Consider the following 18,062-nt stretch of genomic DNA (forward strand, 5'->3'; position numbering starts at 1 on the left):
TAACACCTTTTAAGTGGCTGCATTGTTTGTCTGTGCTGCCATAGTTTTAACATATACAGGATGCTAGATTTAAAACTTTAAAAGGTGAAAGATTCCAGTTTGTGTCATCATGCTGATGATAACACAATCTCTTTCATTTTGAAGACTGCAGAAAAAAATATATCTGGGTCTGTCAAGTATGTTCCGAGTGTCTGGACTGGGGCAAAATTGGCAAGAGTTACATGGTTACCTTCACAAAGGAAAAGCCAGCATTGTTCAACCCTCTGTTCTAAATTGGACACAGTCTGCCATGTAGTCTAAAAATGCAATATGAAAAGGGCTGAGATCTACTGTAATTTTTCAACAAAACAAACCACAAACAACTGGGAAGGGCAGCAGTAAAACAAAGCACTGACTACAAAATACCAAGATTCAGAGCTCTATTTCTGCTAATGTTATAAAAATAAATGGTTAGGTTGGGAATTAAAAAATGCCTAAAAACTGCAAATAGATATGTTGTTTTTCTGCAAAACAAAATCATTTTTTCATAGCTAGTTTTTCCAAAATATCATGAACTCGTTTTCCTTGTGTTGTGCCTTAAGACATCATATGCTTTTATCCCTTAGCAAAATATGAACCAGTTACTAGGCTGACAATGCCAAGAACCATGACAAAATGGATTATTAATGAGAAACTGATCTCCAGAACTCTATTAATTTATGTCTTCCTGTCGGATCCCAAAGATGTATCAGCCTTCTCACTCAAAGAAAAAAATGCCAACATTGTACTTTGTTTTAAAGTTCTTAGATGAAGAATTCATTATCCAAAGCACAGTTGTGTTATTTCAGTCTTCTTGTAGAATAAAGATTCTTTATCAAATAGCTGAGAAAGCTGCTGACAAGTGCGAGGATCTTGCAAAATATATTTACATCAAAAATTCAATGAGGAAACTTAGGTTTTTAACCTTTTTCCCCCTCCTCGGCAATATTCCTTTATGCATTCTGACCCATCAGCATATTGAAAATGAAGACCTTGAAATTCCACATGTAAAAAACAGAGAAGCACTAATGTTATGATTTTTTAAAAAAAATATTAATTATACTAATTATTCTGATGCAAAGGAAAATGAACCATGTAGGATATCTTTGTTAAGCACAAATAGCAAACAGATATAAAATATCCTTAAGCCTTTGGGGGGAAAATCTATCTAATCTGTGCTTATCATAATATTTATGAAATAAAAAACAGAGAGGAAAAATTGCTGTAATGTACTCTGGGTGACCTCTGCCTTCGAGAAAGAATGAAAACAGGCTTTTGCTTTTCAATCCCCATCAAAGTGGAGTTAAAGGAGGGACAGCATTCCCTTGCTCACTGCCATTAATCATTGCTTTCTTCAAGCAAGTGCGTATTAATTTCTGTCATCCCAAACATCATCGAGTATTGTTACAGCACCGTTCACTCCTCATTCACCACCAGTTGTTACCAGTTTCCCTACACCGAGCAGAGACAGGGTGAATCGTGTGGATTTCAGTGTTAGAGGCCTTTATCCCTGGGGTGCTGACACCAATTAAGCCATTTCAGGAAGAAATGAGAACAGGCGCAACCCTTCTATGTAACAAGAGCTTGCACCTAGCATTGGCAGGTTGCCATTTTCTGTTGCCTCACACTACAAAATACTCTGCCACATCCTTTGGAATTATACAGCATGTTTACATTAAATCTTAGCAGTATCTTAGCTAATTTTTTTAGATCTGAAGTGAAAAACTCAATGTGGCAAATTTTGCAATTACATTTAAAGGCAATTCAGAATAATATTCCCGGATCTCAAAAAAAGGCCTTAGGAAAAGGTTTATAAACTAAAAGGATATTTTCCCTATTGGAATTTAAAAAAAAAAAATCAATTAAAATTAGTATTAGAGAGAGAGAGAGAAATTAATAGTACTATCAGAATGAGCTTGTGTTCCTTTGCTTAATACTAGCATTCTGATAATACTATTCATAGGACATATATGGGACATCTGACTACAGTTTTACATTGCAATAGATTTCCTATATATGAAAATTAACTGGGTACTCCAACATCAATAACACAGTTCAAGTTTGGTTAGTAATAAGTATCCTTACACTGTTGCATCTGCTTCCTTTGGGGGGTTGTGGGAACTATAAAATTTCACATTTCATAAAAGTTACCTCGATCCCTAAAAATCAACACATTTAATGAGTTTAATTAATATCATTTGGTGTATTACTAAACAGCATGTAAAGATTTATCAAACTTGTTGGCAATATTGTTGATTTTTTCTGACCGCTTTAGATCTAATCATTCTCCTTGTTTTAGACATTTACATCTGCTTTTAAGTTTTTATGGTTGCCTGTTGGCAGGCAGCAAAGTGGAGCTGTCGATGCTGCTGCAGAATAATGCAAGGTTTGTTATGAATTAAATATTAGAAACCTTAACGCAGCGGCCAATAAGAATTATTTGCCTTATTAAAGCAGCAGAAGACGCTGATTAAATTTTCATTGCATTGCAGTCTTTTTCCCATTTCTGCTTTCAATTCATCATTCTAATGTATGAAAGGCTTGCCGAATAATGGCATGGGGACTTAATTTCTGGAATGCAAATATGGCAAAGAAAATACCATAAATACCCTCCCAGAAAACATTAAACAGTCAGTTCTAATTAAGTGAATACTAACTAAGTAAATATTCTCTTAAAGGAAAAAAAATAATTCAAGATGTCAAGAATTCCAAGAAGACAAGCACTAGAAACTCATGCACACAAAAATTATAGTGCAGCTTCGATTATCTGAATGTCATGGGGGCACTGAATACGTTTGGATAATCAAGGTTTTAGGTATTCAAAGACATTTCCATGATAATTAATAAATATCAGGGAACATAATACAGTTTGATAATTGGGAGTGTACCGTGTATGTTCTGGAGGTAGATATTCTGTAGTAAACTACAGCTTTTATGATCAGTCAAGCTGCTTAGCAGATCTGTATATTTTCTTTTAAAAAGAAAAATATTAACAACACTGCTGGGCTTATTGGCATGGTACCAATTTTTCATAAATTCTTCTAAAAAAAAGAAGAAGAAAAAAATCTAAAGGGTATGTGGAAAATGAAGCTCAGCTGGAAAACCTGCTAGCACTTTTTAAATCTGTACTGTGTATTACTGCAAATATATTTAAGGGAAACAGTCCAAAATCCTGTAATCATGTGCCCTATCCTGAAGGTTGTTCATGTTTCTGCCTTAATGTGCATCAGGAAGAAAATGAACTTCAAGTATCCATTTCCCCTAGAGAAAATCTCTTCTCTGAAACTCTGCAACTAATGAAATGGGGATCTATAAATAGCAGCATCATTACCATGAGAGCTCTTGCTTTGTACCAGTCTCTGCATCTGACCCTCTTTACACTAATAACTACTAGACTTCAATATAATTCCTCCATAGGATGATCAATATTAGGACAGTTAAAATGTGATGTACATTTAAACTACAGAATATATTTACTTACCAAGCTTGCTAAAACATAAGAACATACAATGCTACCTTCTATTGTCTCTCTCTTCTCACACTTATTAGGGAGTTTCTTATGGTCTTAAGTGAGATGAGTGCTGCTCTATAACTTCTCTCTCATGTTATAGAGACATGCATTGTGCCAAGACAAAAGCCATAATACACCTGAAATTTCCCTTATTGAAATCTCTCCCAATGACCCTCATTAAAATAGTTACTCCATGCCAAATATTATCCACTGAAGTATTACTGTAGTAAACTCTTCCTTAAACTGTTGAATACAGTAAGTGAGCATTTAATCAGTAAATGTAATGATTTGGAAACATGTTTTACTCCTATTCAAAATACAATATTTTCAATTGCAATAGATCATATTTCAAAAAGTTAACCAATATTTTATTTCACTGTTGGTTGTAAATTAAACCATGCTAAAAGATAATGCAGTTCAAGGATCTAGAAAAAACAGGAACTATTTATTAGGTGTCTATGGAATACTCTACCACTGTGTATAATTTATTGATACTGAGATATTTATGTTGCCCTTCATTAAAGGTAAATATTCAGTTACATTTGCATCTCCCATATACAAAGAGCTCAATTGTTCTGCTAATTTCATATCTCTTAAAATAAATATGATAAAACGTTCCAGTGGGTGGATGAGTTTAAAGGCTTTTATTCTCTGTGACAAAATTATTGATGACAACATATCATAAATGGCACTTACTCCATATACACATGTCACAAGAAAATGTAAAATATTAGAACAGTTATGCATGTAGGAACATTTACTTTTTAAATGAAAATATAAAATTCCAATATTAAACACCACGTGGCTGAATCAAGAAAATGTATCCGGAGCCAAAGAGGACATCAAATTTCACACATGCTTAATTTGATATTCTCTTTGCTTGCAGGTATGATATATATAGTAAAATTTGATTCACTTTATTTAAACTACAAAACATCCAATCCGCCAGCAGGCTAATGACAAATGGTGCAACCAAACAAAGCTTTTTGCTGTGCAATCTGACTTCTATATATACCCAAAGATAACACATAGAAAAGAAAAATGCTAGAAAAGGTATCTCACCATTTAAATTATTAAATATCAAAACAGTATGGAGCTAAGTATTTTATGCCAAAATCAACTGTCAAAGTATGTAGAACGTATTGAAAACTGTATTCATATATGTAAAAGATACTGTACTTGTTCTGCTGGACTGTATTAGCATTTTGTTTTTTACAGGCACTACTGCCGAAAAGAAAATATGTTTTGAATTTATTCTCTGGATAAGGGACTCCCATTACAATCTTTTCTAATCATTCAGAGATACCTCAGAGCCTAAAAAAGGGTTATTGCAGATATTAAGGGGGTATTGTGTGTTTTAATGGGATTAATATAAAACATAATATTTGAAGGCAAGGATTTAAGAGAAATAGGCGGTCAGTAAAGCTTGTAAAATATAATCAACATTGCATTTAAATATCAGGAAGCAAAGGCTGCAATTTAGCAAAAATAGGGTTTAACTTTTGGTAAACATGAAGATGTGAGGGTAGGCAGTGGTGTTTACACTTGGGCTAAAAAAGTATTTGTTAATCCAAAATCCGGTGGTAGCTAAACTTTTGGTTGCATTTGTAAATAAAACTGCAATTATTTCTTCAGCGGTACAGATTGCACCTTCACATGACAGTGAGATGGAGCAAAATATGCGAGGCAGGCAAAAGCATACATGGGATTTAGAGAGTTGGAGAGTTAAATAAAGCAGATTTGTAAATGGCAGGATACTCTCAGCAACGACGTGGTTCTTGCTCTGAGGCAACCGATCGAGCAGAGCTGCTCAGCGGCACTTGACAACAGCAGTGCTCCCACAATTGTAACCCTCAAATCCAATCAATCGTTGCTCTTTGCATTTCAAGCAGCTCCTGGCTGCCACTGCCTGAAGATAACTATTTTACCACCTCTGTCATGCCTAATTAACAAGTCAGATGTACAATTTAGAAATTTTGCAATTAACCTGCTAAAATATTGCTGGAGGATGCTAATTGTTATGCCAGTTGCCATAAAAGCTCATTTGCATAACTTATGTGTGAAAAACAATTATGAGCGGCGTTCACAGACGCGGTCCACAAACTGCTCCTAGCTACGGATGAGAGGGCCACAAAAACACTTAATTCATTGCCCACAAAATTATGTTCCCCCTTTTCTTAAACAGCATCTGTTTTGTGAAGCTATATTCATAGAAAATCCCCAAATCAACAATTAGAAGCATATGTAAATGTGCGATTACAGTTCTTTTTCTTTCATTGACAACTTCCCCTTTCCCGTGCACGAAGAGCAGGGAAGGGGATGATAAATGCTTCACTGTTCCAATTCCCTTGCACCACAAATAGGAAGTACATTTGGCAGTGCCAGTGAGACTGCCAGCCCACCAGCCAGGAGGCAGCCATTCTCCTCGGCTCTATCTAGTCCTTGCAGTAGCATCACTGGGGGCCACTTGCACAACAAAGAAGCTAAAGTCAATTGTTTCTTCAGTGAATAGGCTTCTGTTCTTCAGCCTATATTTACTGAGGCATTTAGGCAGATTTTTACCACTAAATTGAAGTCTGTAGAACATGGTTGTTGTACAAATATTTACATTAGTGCTGACCACTGCCTTATTGCTGCACTTGGAGAGAACGATATTCCCAACCCTATCAGACTTGTTTCAAAGGCCCCCATTTTTTAGTTCTCATGAGAAAAAAATTCAGTATTGTTTTTATATACATAACCAGTGTATTATTTATATAAATTAGTGACTAAAAGTATATTACTGTCATTTAACCCTCTCATGCTACATTATTTGGAACTGAAAAAGAAATACCCTTCCAAAGGCCATTCTAATTTGCAATTATCTAATACGTTAACATTCAGCACACTTAAAAAAAATACCACCACAATTCTCACCCTCCCTCCTCTTCACAAAAAAAGCCCCTGTTTTTAAGTAGGGAACTTGTTTATATTTTCCAAGTTTCCAGAACCCATTAAACAGAAATACGCTAAATACAGGCGGTGTAGACTTTTATCTCCAACCCAGTGCAATGACATCACATCATTACACACGCACCACAATGCTGCCTACTCCTTTCCAAAATATTAGAGATTTCAAAGTTACATAACAATCATGGTGATTAAACAGCAGCTGTTATGATAATCAGTCAGTAACAGGAAATTGATTTGTTTAGTGCTAGCAACTACAATATTATTAGACTCTCAGTATATTGAAAGGAAGAAATATTTCCTTTATTGAACACAAAATGCCATAAATTTAAGTAAACCAAAATTAGTTCATGTAATACACTGACATCCAAGTATTTATGTATATAGAGCCTATCATTTAATTTTCAGACATTCAATTTCTATACTTGGTCACAGTCAAAAGGTCAAGAACCAATAAGTCAATAAGTTCCCAAGGCTCATATTGATATCACGTCACTGCCCCAACAAATGGAGAGGAAGAAAGAAATAATTCTCAGCAACTCACTGAGGGTGAAATTTACCCCAGTGCAACAGGCTCACTCACACAAGGCCTATGCACTAGTTGAACCTTTAACGCTGGACTTAATGGTGCCAAAGGACTTGTATGGGTTCACTGCACTGGGGCAAATTTCACTTACCAGCCAAATCCTTCTCACCCTGAACTCCTGACAAAACTCACATTGACTTCTGAGGGGTAAGGATTTCACCCTTAGGGCCCTACCTGCAGTCACTACCGAAATCTACCTACCTACCTGCAGTCACTACCAAAACCTGAGACATTCTGCTTACAAAGGGGGAGAGAGAGAGATTGCAACAAAGGGAAAAAATAGGAGGTAGAAAATCTGATAGTTCCTACTCTATTTGAATAACAAGTGAAAACTAAAAATACTTCCACTGTATGTTATTACCAACTGTATCACTGGGTTTTATAGTGACAGGACTGTGCTATAATTTTTGAGAAAACCTCAGCATAAAGCTCCATAAACCGAACCACTCCTGTAATGTATCACCTTATCTAGTGCACAATCATTTCCACAACTTTTCATGTTAGTATAATTTGTTCAAAAATGGTAATAAATATCCTTGAAGTCAAATAAGAATCATTGCACAATCTAGTGTAACTTATTATTACTAGTGACAGTCATTCCTGCAACCAGCATCTAACTTATAAGAAAAGAAGCAAACATCTCAGTGTTATTTAGTACAATTACAAATATTCACTAAAAGCATGAAAAGCTTCTTTAATCAACAAACATTTGTAATCAGTCCTTTAAATATTCTACCAATTGTGTAATGGTATCTGTGAACAATCACCAGCAAAGTAAAACACCAATCATTGTCTATTGTGGACAATGTTTTATTTTTTTTAAATCATTAAATAAAAATAAATATAAATCAGGACCCTGTTTTCATTCTGCTACAGGACTGATTCAAAATATTATCATCCCCAATTAATATACAGAAAAGCAAATCCTCTAAGTAAAGCTTAATCTAGTTATCCTTCAATAGGTGGGACATCATTTAGGAATACTATAATTTAAGTAATAATAGCCACTAGAAATTGATTTGATAGATTGCTATTTCCTATATTTCTTCATATATAACATATCATAGCAATTTTAATGATACTTAGGACCTCCATAACATTTTACAACTTCAACAGATAGTACAAACATTTGTTGATTAATCCTTACAACGATCCGCAGTAGGAAAATAATATGCCCATTTTATAGAGAGGTCAGTTGAGACACAAATGGTGAAACCCTGGCCCCACTGAAGTCAGTGGCAAAACTTCCATTAACTTCAGTTTTGCCTCTAACTTCAATGGGAACAAGACTGGGCTTCAAATGATTAAAATCCAAAACTTTTAAGTTCCCAGTCCTGTATACTCTATATACTAGATTACACTGCCTTTCAGTGCCCCATAGTCTACGTTATTAAGGATATAGTTAAGATAGGCCTGTTAATGTGTTCATTATTTAGCATTTTTATTCAAGAGGTTGTAACGTGAAAGTGAACATTTGCTCATTCTTGGCACATTAGGTTACTTCTTATGAGAAAATTTGGTTTTGTGGTTTCAGAAGCTATTCTGTTTCCCATCTAACTCCAAAATGGTTTCATTTTGTTAATGAAAGTTTTCAGGTTGTGAATTCCTAATGAAGATTTATTTGTTCAACTAGTTCAGATGGTGGTGGAGATTAAAAATAACCAATTATTTCATTTACAAATGCAGTTAATGGGCCAATATGGTAACCACATTTCACAAAAAATGTAATAAGGATTCTTAATCAATAGAGAGAGGTCTTTATTCTTCCCTCTATGGGTATGCTTGTAGCTACTATTTATATTACTGGAAGTTACACATGAGCACAGACACCATGGTTTGCATGCCAGTTGTAATGACTTGATAATCTATATGGCTCTGAAGAAGTCACTACAGTTTATTGTGTCTTACATTATGATGTTAAAAATTCCCCAACAGTGTTAGAAATCAGCTGCCAGAACTATGGAGCCCCACATTGAGAGGCACTGGGGCTTCTTTTTTAATTATTGGGGCTCATCACACGCATGATCATTCTAAAACTACCCCCTGATTGGCTTTAAGATAATGATCTATGAAGGAGATGCGTACAGTGGAGACATACAAACCCTCATACCCTACGAGCAATCAGGGAGAGGGCCAGAGATACTAAAAAATTTTCATTGTCCTGCATTACTTCTGTGATATTTTTGTGTATTTCCATAAGAAAGGAGAAACTGAACAACACAACTGTATCTAAGAGACACCAGAGTCTGAATTAAAGCTACAAGAGCCAGGAAATTTTGAGCTAAATCAGAGACTATCTTTGACTCATCCCACAATGCCATAATACTGCAGGGGTCTCAGCACAGTTATCTTACAACTCATATATACTCTAATAAATAGGTTCAATGAGTTGAGTTAAGGGCAGAGTTTAAGCAGTAACTCAGAATTTTCCTTGCTTTTATGGATTTAAGTCAACCCCTTAATGTTACTTCAAATATAGTTTTCTGGCAATTGAATAAAATCTATGGCCAGTGTTACAACTTCTTCCTCCCCCAAATAGATCTGCAATTTACATAAGCCATAATGGAACTTATGGAACAACCCTACAACTGAGTTGGGATGATAAAAGCTCAAGGCCTGATTCCCCAGGTATCCACATTTACCACTGACTTCTGCTGTTCAGCACCTCTGAAATCAGGCCTTTGTTGTGCTAAAACTGGCAAGAACATCAGCCCAGTAATAGTTAGCACTGATCAGAGTTTACAATACAATACAAAGTTGTAAGGTATCTCTGAAATAATGCCACAAAAATCAGATGACACAAAGAATTCTAATACTTTTCTTTTGTTAAGGTACAGTAACTGAGAATACAATGAAATTCTTCATGTTCAGTATCTCCCATTAGATCAATTAATATTCAAAGAAAGCCTTTAACATGAAGTTTAAATAATCATAGAAAGAGAAAAAGAATCACCAATGTTCTAGAAGCTTCTCTAGACCTTTCAATCAATTTTATTTATATGCAAAACCAAGAGAAACTCAGAAAAAACAAAGCTCCTCCTGATGCTAAAGCTCTCAATTTACTGACAGGCAAATGGCTTCATGCTGCCACTTAATCTCATTTCTTGCATAATGCCCTCTAATTAGCATATCAAAGTGAATTAATACTTCTAGGGCATTAGCAATGGGAAAATCTGCTCCAGGCTTCACAATAGCAGTTAAGCAAGAGCCAAGAAATCCTCAAAAACACCACAAACCACTTTGCATTGCAAAACTGTTCAATTTATTTATCCTCTCTCTCTAAACACTTTTACCGCACACTGTTTTACTACTGTTCACCAAACAAAATGATAATTGCCAAAGTTACCAGCATCTGTAATGCCTGTTTAGAATCTTAATTTAGATTGTGTAGTGGAAGATCTCCAGATACTTTCATTTGCTCTGTCATATATGTAAAAGTATACAGCAAAATTGTTACTCTTTTCAGTTTTTTTAAATTCAGAGTAATATTATTTAATCCATTTTTGTACCTACAATAAATAAATAAAAATCAAATCATACTTGAAAAGCCACCTGCTGGACAATTCAGACTAAGAGATTAGCTTTAAAATTGATGCATAACATAAATATAACAAGAAGTTTTGACCTGTAAACAAATGATAGAGAAACTCCCAAAATGATTGATTTGTAGTATTATAGGACCCATGTTATTCAGTGATTCTGATATTGGTACAACAATTTCACATGACTGTGTAACTTGAAATAGGATTTCTCTTTAACAACAGCATTTAAATAAACACTAAGATGAAATAAGAAAAATCAATTCAGAATGATTTTGTTTATATGCTTCTGTGCAAAATGTTGTTTCAACTCTTTTTAGCAACAAATATGCACTGCAATATGCTGCTGCAAATAATTATTTTTTCTTTAAAAAAATCAGTCTACTTTCAATAACAGATTATTCAGTTTGTAAAATATGTGTTATCATTTATAACCAAAGACTGAAGAGATCAGAAACTTCATAATCTCTGAACTAATTTATCACTCATCTCCAGAAGATTCTGTAAAAATTAGGCTACAAAGAAAAAACAGAAAACAACTCCAAAACAAACAAGTAAGCATAATCTAAACCTTTGGCTAGAGTTTAAGCGCTCACGTAAGGCTAATGACAAGATGAGGAAGAAAATGTCAAGTTCAGTGGTGTTTACTATGTTTCTATTTACAGCTTATAAACAATAAGAATAAAGTTTTGGAAGTCACAAATGAAAATACTACAGCTATTTAGCTAGCATTTTCCCCCTTTCTAAAGAATATGCATAGCCCCTATTGAAAAATATAAATAGTATTCAAGCACGGAGCTTCATTTCCCTTCATATGTAAGTCCCTTGTTTACTTAGGTTGTAAAGATAACACAGTGGAATAGCTCTAATGTCCAGCTGAAAAGCGTAATTCATCAGTTTGGTTGATGTACTACTCTAACTTTATAAAAGCAGGAACTATAGGAGCTGACACAAACTTTAATAATTTATATTAAATATTGATGTGAATTATTTACTCCATTCATACTTAAAGACATGAATTGCCTACCAGAGAAAAGCAAATGTGACAAAAGGTCAACATGATGGTGAAAAAAGGCAGGCTGTGTCAGGCATGTGTTATCTGAACCATGCTGATCACCTTGATAAGCGAATAGCATTAAACATGACTGCTGAGAAAACAAACAAAGCATTCTTCTCATGGTGTCAATTCACAGAATACAAACAACTACATCTAATTCCATCAATTATACAAGAAAAGAAAAACTCAGGTCCCTATTTATTTTGACTAGTTAGTATACAAACTTATTATTCATTCTTATTTTACTTAAAAATAATCACATGTGACACTCACAGAACTGTAAAACAGTTTAAAAATTTCAGAATAAATATAAGCTAAACAATCTTGCTTTATTGCATTATATATTAATAATATAAATTGCTTGTATATTTAAACCTTTTATTACATTTGAAGCAATTTCATATTTTCATTCTGCATATACTTGTCTAAGGTAAATTGCAATATACATTAACGTTTCACACAAATTAATATTTAAATTGAATCAGGCTAGCGTAATATCCAAATCATGGAAGTGTGTATCTTTCACTGAAATCTGTACAAACCTGGTTGACAAATCTATTAAATTTGTAAAATACGGGATGGCCTTGGATGGCTCGGATCACTATCTACTATTATATTTATTTAATCCAAATAAAAAATAAATTATTTAAATTACTGTGATCATAAAATAAACCTGGTGGTAGCTCTTAATCATTTTAAAATATTTACAAATGTGCAAGCTTGTTTAATATTCAAGAACAAAATGAAACCTTCTAAAAATGAGGCAGAAAATAAAAGAATTACTTGCTCATACTGAGTTAGTATTGAAAAATAGGTCTAATTTTATCTTGGGGGGGAGGAGGGGAGATGGTATGGAAACAGATCCTTGTAATCAAGTGAAAGCTTGTGTGTTATTTAAATATATGAAGGAGCTCCTACATGGCTTGGCGTAAAGGTAGTATGCAGTAACAAGTCCTCTAAGACAAAATGTCAGATGTTTTGTTGGGGGGGAGGGGTGGAAATCACAAAAGCCGTTCTTTTTCTTGGCCTAAATAAATTAGATACATAAATAAATAAATAAATCTCACACTGGCTAAAGAACCACCATGAAAATGGCATTTTGTCTCTATGTAGGTTTGGAACGGATGACAAAATGGCAATCAGATATTTAATTCAATTTAATTTTTACTAGTAAAACATTTATGAGGCAAAGTGATACCATTACCATTAAGGTGGTGTATGTAGCGTAACATATTATTGGATGTAATGAATTGGAATATGTTTAATAATAAATACTTTTTAAAATATACCATTTAAGAATTTTGTGATATTTTAGTTGATTATTCCTTAAAATTCTGAATATTAAAAGAAAAAAATCCCACACGAAAATAAAGATGTAGATTTTTAATCCACATTGTTCATTTTCTAACCTACTCAAAGTAAATTAAAAATTATACTAAAGGGCTTTATAAGGACATATGAGGACTGCATATTCCTATTCTTTTTAAATATCTCAATTGAATAACATTGCAATTTCATATTTTAAAAATAGCTAACAGATAAATTATAACAATGTTATTATACTGTTCCACATTTATCTTTTAACATTGAATTAGGGGTTGTTTTATTTTATTGCAAATTGTTGGCATTATATGATAGTTTTCAAATACTGAAAAGTTAAAATGAATTTCATGTAAGAAAATAATCCTGCAGTTCAGTTAAAAAGACCCAAATTGATATTTTCAAATTCTTACTGCAAGAGGGGGAAAATATGAAGCCTTTCCAATTCTGGTTATATAATGGCTACTTTGGCTGATATACTGTGAAATCCTTAGAGGTGTTCCTGAAAACCTCCAAAGAATTGGGCCATGTAAGAGTTTTGCTGTGGAGTCAGGGCATGAGATAGCCCTTTAATCATCAGAATGGCGATGGATGGCTAGTTACAGTTGTAGCAATAAAAATAAAGGTTTCAGCTTACATGGCGAATAGCAAGAAATTAATCTCATTGTTAACTTCACTATTCATCTGTTTACCATATCTAAAAATCTTTTCATCCTTCAAAACAAAACTCTGCATGAAGGCAGAACATTTTTAATCATCATTTTCCCCCCTCTCTCTTTAGACATAAAAAATAGTTCAACCAGCCCAACCAGCCAAGCAGGCCTTTCTCTTCCCCTGCGGACACCTCCTGCAGTCGAGAAGTTCATTAAGTTTTATGATCTTCCCAAGTCAGTCCTGCTTATAAGCCTCAGAAAGGCCACAAATCTGGCAAACCATCATGTATGCCATTAGGCATTACTAGTAAATTAATGCTATTTAGGGTCTGTGGTGACAGTAAATTAGGGTTTGGTTGGCAGCTGTCATTGTTTGGATTTTTTTAAACATAATTTTTAAAAACAACATAAAAAGGCAAGAAACTATGATGGTACAGATCATCTATCAGTACAGCTCAATAATATGGAATTCCACTGGGAAATAACTGCAATTCCCTAACCATTTTTTAAGAACATCAGAATTAATATATTTTCAGTTATATTTGCATACGTAAATGTAGTACTTCAGATATAGAAATTTACTAAAGTGTAAGGATAATCAGATTCTGAATCTAAGCTTTTCTTAACAGTAAACAATGTACATACAAAATGACATACATACATCAGACTATGATATCGATAGGACAGAAAGATTGATACAAAGGTATGCAACAGATGTGACTCCACATTAAGCATACAACTTAAGATTCTGGAGTGACATCTATTAGAACAGATACAGATAAAAATGTAACATAACGCGGCCACTAGACAGACCCATTTTTCTTATCTTCCTATTTTACTAGAGGGGCTTCAGTAAAACTTTGGGGCTCAATTTTCTTTGTATTAATTAAATAAATAAGTGGCAGTTAGTCATCTTTATGAAAACCTGCTACCCGGTGGCTACCTATAGGAATGCACATACCAATATATGTTTGTTTGTTTGTTTTAAAGTTGATTTATACAGAACACAGTATTTTTTTAAATGTAAAAATAAATGTCAGATTAGATTCTGTAATTAATTACTTTGAACGTGATGAAATATCTCACAGAAAAACTCTTCAGCTACCTAGTTCTAAATAAGGCAGAGTGAAAAATCTTTAATAAACATAATGCATCTACTAACCCCTGAGGAAATGTATTTTGAGATCCACAAGCATCTGATATGGTTAATTCACCTGAAATCAGGGGTTCCCCTAAACATTCTCTTTCTACCAATCTAGCAAAGTCCTCACTAGCTATGCTGAACAATAATAATCCGCCGGCAAAGTATTAAAAATGAATGCAATTAAATATAAAAATGTCTGCACAGTTGCATTACTTACTTCCTTATTTCTGAAAAGACTTGACTGAAATTACACTTTATGCAGAGGCTAGATTCTTTCTGTCTCCTTAAACTAGGTAGGGATAAACCATGACAGTAATTTCCATTACTAACACCAAGGTAAACTTTTCCTCAGATTACAAATAATTAAGTATTGAGGCACAATCCAATTGCATCTTGATTAAATTATTTTGAGCAAAAGGCAGTGAAGACCAATGGGGGAGAACCCCTACTTAAATTGCATCCCAAACTGTTTACCCTACAAATTCAGAATTGTTTGGCAATAGATGAGTATTTGCAGTTTTTTTCTCATTGAAACAGAGCAGAGAAAATATGCTAGAAATTACTTTCACATTTGCTTTGCTTTGGTAACACTTACTAATGTCTATACAGTCATTTAATCTCAACTGGGAGATCCTGAGTGAATATCCCCCTATGGGAACAGTTTGGAGGGGGGTGAATTTACCTCCATCAATCACTCAGTGCATAATCCTATCCCTTCCCAGTTGCTGGGGCTGGCAGGATCTCGCCTTTGGCCAGACGGACGCCTTCACTCTTTGTTGGCTCTTAGCTATTTTACAAAAGAGATAACTTGCAAACTTGGCTCCACAAGTCAAGACACAAAAGCAAGATCTCAATTTACAAATTATCACTGAAATCCCCAGAAACATCTGAAATCACAAAATCTCTTCCCTTGTCAGTTTCCTTCTCGCTTCTGAAACAGCAATGGCCTTACCAAGCACCCACTGCCAGTAATCCCTGTCTCTGAAAAGACTTGTTTTTAATTCTCAACTCACCTCTGACATGTGGTTGACTATACTTTCCTTTCAAAGCAGTGAGGCTAAGCCCTGTGCAAATAAGTGATCGCAGGACCTACGCCTTCTTAATTGAAATCTGCCTGCTGCAAAATGTCTAAACATCAAAGGCAGGTTGCTTGGTTAGCTCTGGAGCTGGCTGGGGAAAAAGTTTAGAAAAAGACAAGAAAACAAATATAAACCAAAGCGGGGGGGGGGGGGGGTTAACTGTGATCAAGGCACAAAGGGTGTATGTGTGTGGCGAAGGGAGGGGGGGAAATCATTCCCCTTATCCAGAGCAATATAATGCAATATAAAGCAGAATCAATCTTAATATTCACAACACAGTCAATACCCCAGTGCTTAGCTGTCAGCAGAAACTGAAGTGGAGTCCTGATAGCAAGGAAACCTTTGGACATTAAGCAGCATAATTTACTGAGAACTATGCACTTTTGGGTTTCTTAGTTAAGATTCACTGTGATTTAATGTTTGATGTCTTATTCTGTAGTCATATGTATTTTTTTTGTCTTCAGACTGCAATTGAGAACTATAATTTTCAAGAATAACTAAAAAGGTAGCATACAGATTTTTTTTTAAAGTTAGTCAGACCTTAATAATGCTCTCGCTTCTCATAATATTACATACAATACTTTTCAAAATCCTCCCCTCTAAAAAGTGACTAATTTTTCTCCACTTAAAGTCAGTGGGGTCAAAGAACATACACACAAGCTGTTATAAAGTTTCAATGTGTCTTAACAATATATCTTAACAAAATTAGTTTGTCAACACTTTTGTGAAGAAAAATTCTGGTGTTTAAAATATTATTGCATCAAAAAAAATTAAGACTTTGCTGTGCTCCCTACAAACAAATATTGGCAGAAAGCATTCTACCACTTTTACACTCTTAACTTCACTCTGTACAGTCTAGTTGTTAATGCTCTTGTATCCTCAGCATCAACAGCATTTTTGTTCTGTTTTCTCTTAAAATGTGATGCATCCAGACAGAATGGTATATTTAGATGTGTTAATGCTTACAAAGTTTACTGATCCCTTTAACATGTTCTGTATTATATGAAGAAATATTTTGTATAGCACACATATATATATATATATATATATATGATTAATGTTTGTACAGCACTTGAAAGATGAAAAGTGCTATATAAATGGTAAGTGTTATTGTTATAAGAAAAATATTATATATCTAGGTTAAACCCCTAATGCACTTTTAACCTGAATGTTTAGAACAAGCTCAAGAACTAGAATTCTAAATAATACACTGTTAAAATGGGTATTACATTTTGTTACCACCTGAAATGCTCTTTTCAAAATCTTAACTATAAATATATAAAAGTATATGCTACTAACTTGCTTCTACCCTTTTTTAGTCCATATTATTGAAATAGATCTTCTAGAAAACTTCAGGGGTGTTTTTTGGTATAATTTTTTGTCTACAGATATATGGATATGAATTGCAATATCTACAGACAGAAATACTCGTGTACATATATAACCCTCACAATGTAAATGTATATAAAAATAAATGTATTATATACAACACCGTACATCCGTATGTATGTGAACATGTGTGGACATATTTATACACAGATACACACACATCCTTTAGCATTTCTTAAGACTACAGTTAATTTCCTACATAATGTACTAGTTTGAATCTGTCAACTGAATGTGTCCAATAACATATATTCTGCTAATTGCACAGAGAAACAATAAGGTGGCCCGAGTCAAACAGAAAGTTGCCGGCTATGTTTTTTCCCTTGCTCTCTACTCTGCATTGCAATTGGCTTCTCCAGTCTCACATTGCTCCTTTAAGAAATTGACATACAAACAAGACAGAGAGAGGGGGAGAGAGCCTGGTTGCTCGGTGTTACTTCCCTGATTGCAGCCAGAGGGGGAATTTACTCTGTGGACGGTGACACACGATCATTTTCATCTACATTTCATTTTACATCGGGATTATGAATTGTAAAATTTGCTCCAGATTTATTACATTCTCCCCCTCCCCTCCCCTCCCAAGATCTGAAGCAGGAAAGGAGGCAATGATCAAAGATGGCTGCGCTGCCTAAAGCAGCTCGCAGAATCTAAGCTTCGAGAAGTATTGCAATGTTTACCGATTTGGAGTTCGATTTAAAGCCACGTTACTCCTGGTCTCTTACCTGTTTTCTCTTTGATTTCACACAGGACACTGAACAGAGCAGGCTTCATTCGGTGGCAGTTCAGTGCATGCTTTCTGAAAAACAGATAGGAAAAAACA

The 18,062-nt window shown here is 34.4% G+C and overlaps 1 protein-coding gene across 5 annotated transcripts in view; it reads right to left on the bottom strand.

Moving 5' to 3' along the window:
• PBX3 (PBX homeobox 3) overlaps positions 1 to 18,062 on the bottom strand; it is a 155,517-nt gene that overhangs the window by 135,229 nt on the left and 2,226 nt on the right. For all 5 annotated transcript variants that reach the window (XM_054007425.1, XM_054007422.1, XM_054007421.1 and 2 more), the window contains exon 2: positions 17,965 to 18,038. In XM_054007425.1, the coding sequence (XP_053863400.1) occupies positions 17,965 to 18,013 (49 nt within the window). In that variant the 5' untranslated portion in view covers positions 18,014 to 18,038. The remainder of the gene's footprint in view (positions 1 to 17,964; positions 18,039 to 18,062) is intronic.

The sequence above is a fragment of the Malaclemys terrapin genome, chromosome 17 (assembly GCF_027887155.1).
Source record: "Malaclemys terrapin pileata isolate rMalTer1 chromosome 17, rMalTer1.hap1, whole genome shotgun sequence".
NCBI classification, from domain to species: Eukaryota; Metazoa; Chordata; order Testudines; family Emydidae; genus Malaclemys; species Malaclemys terrapin.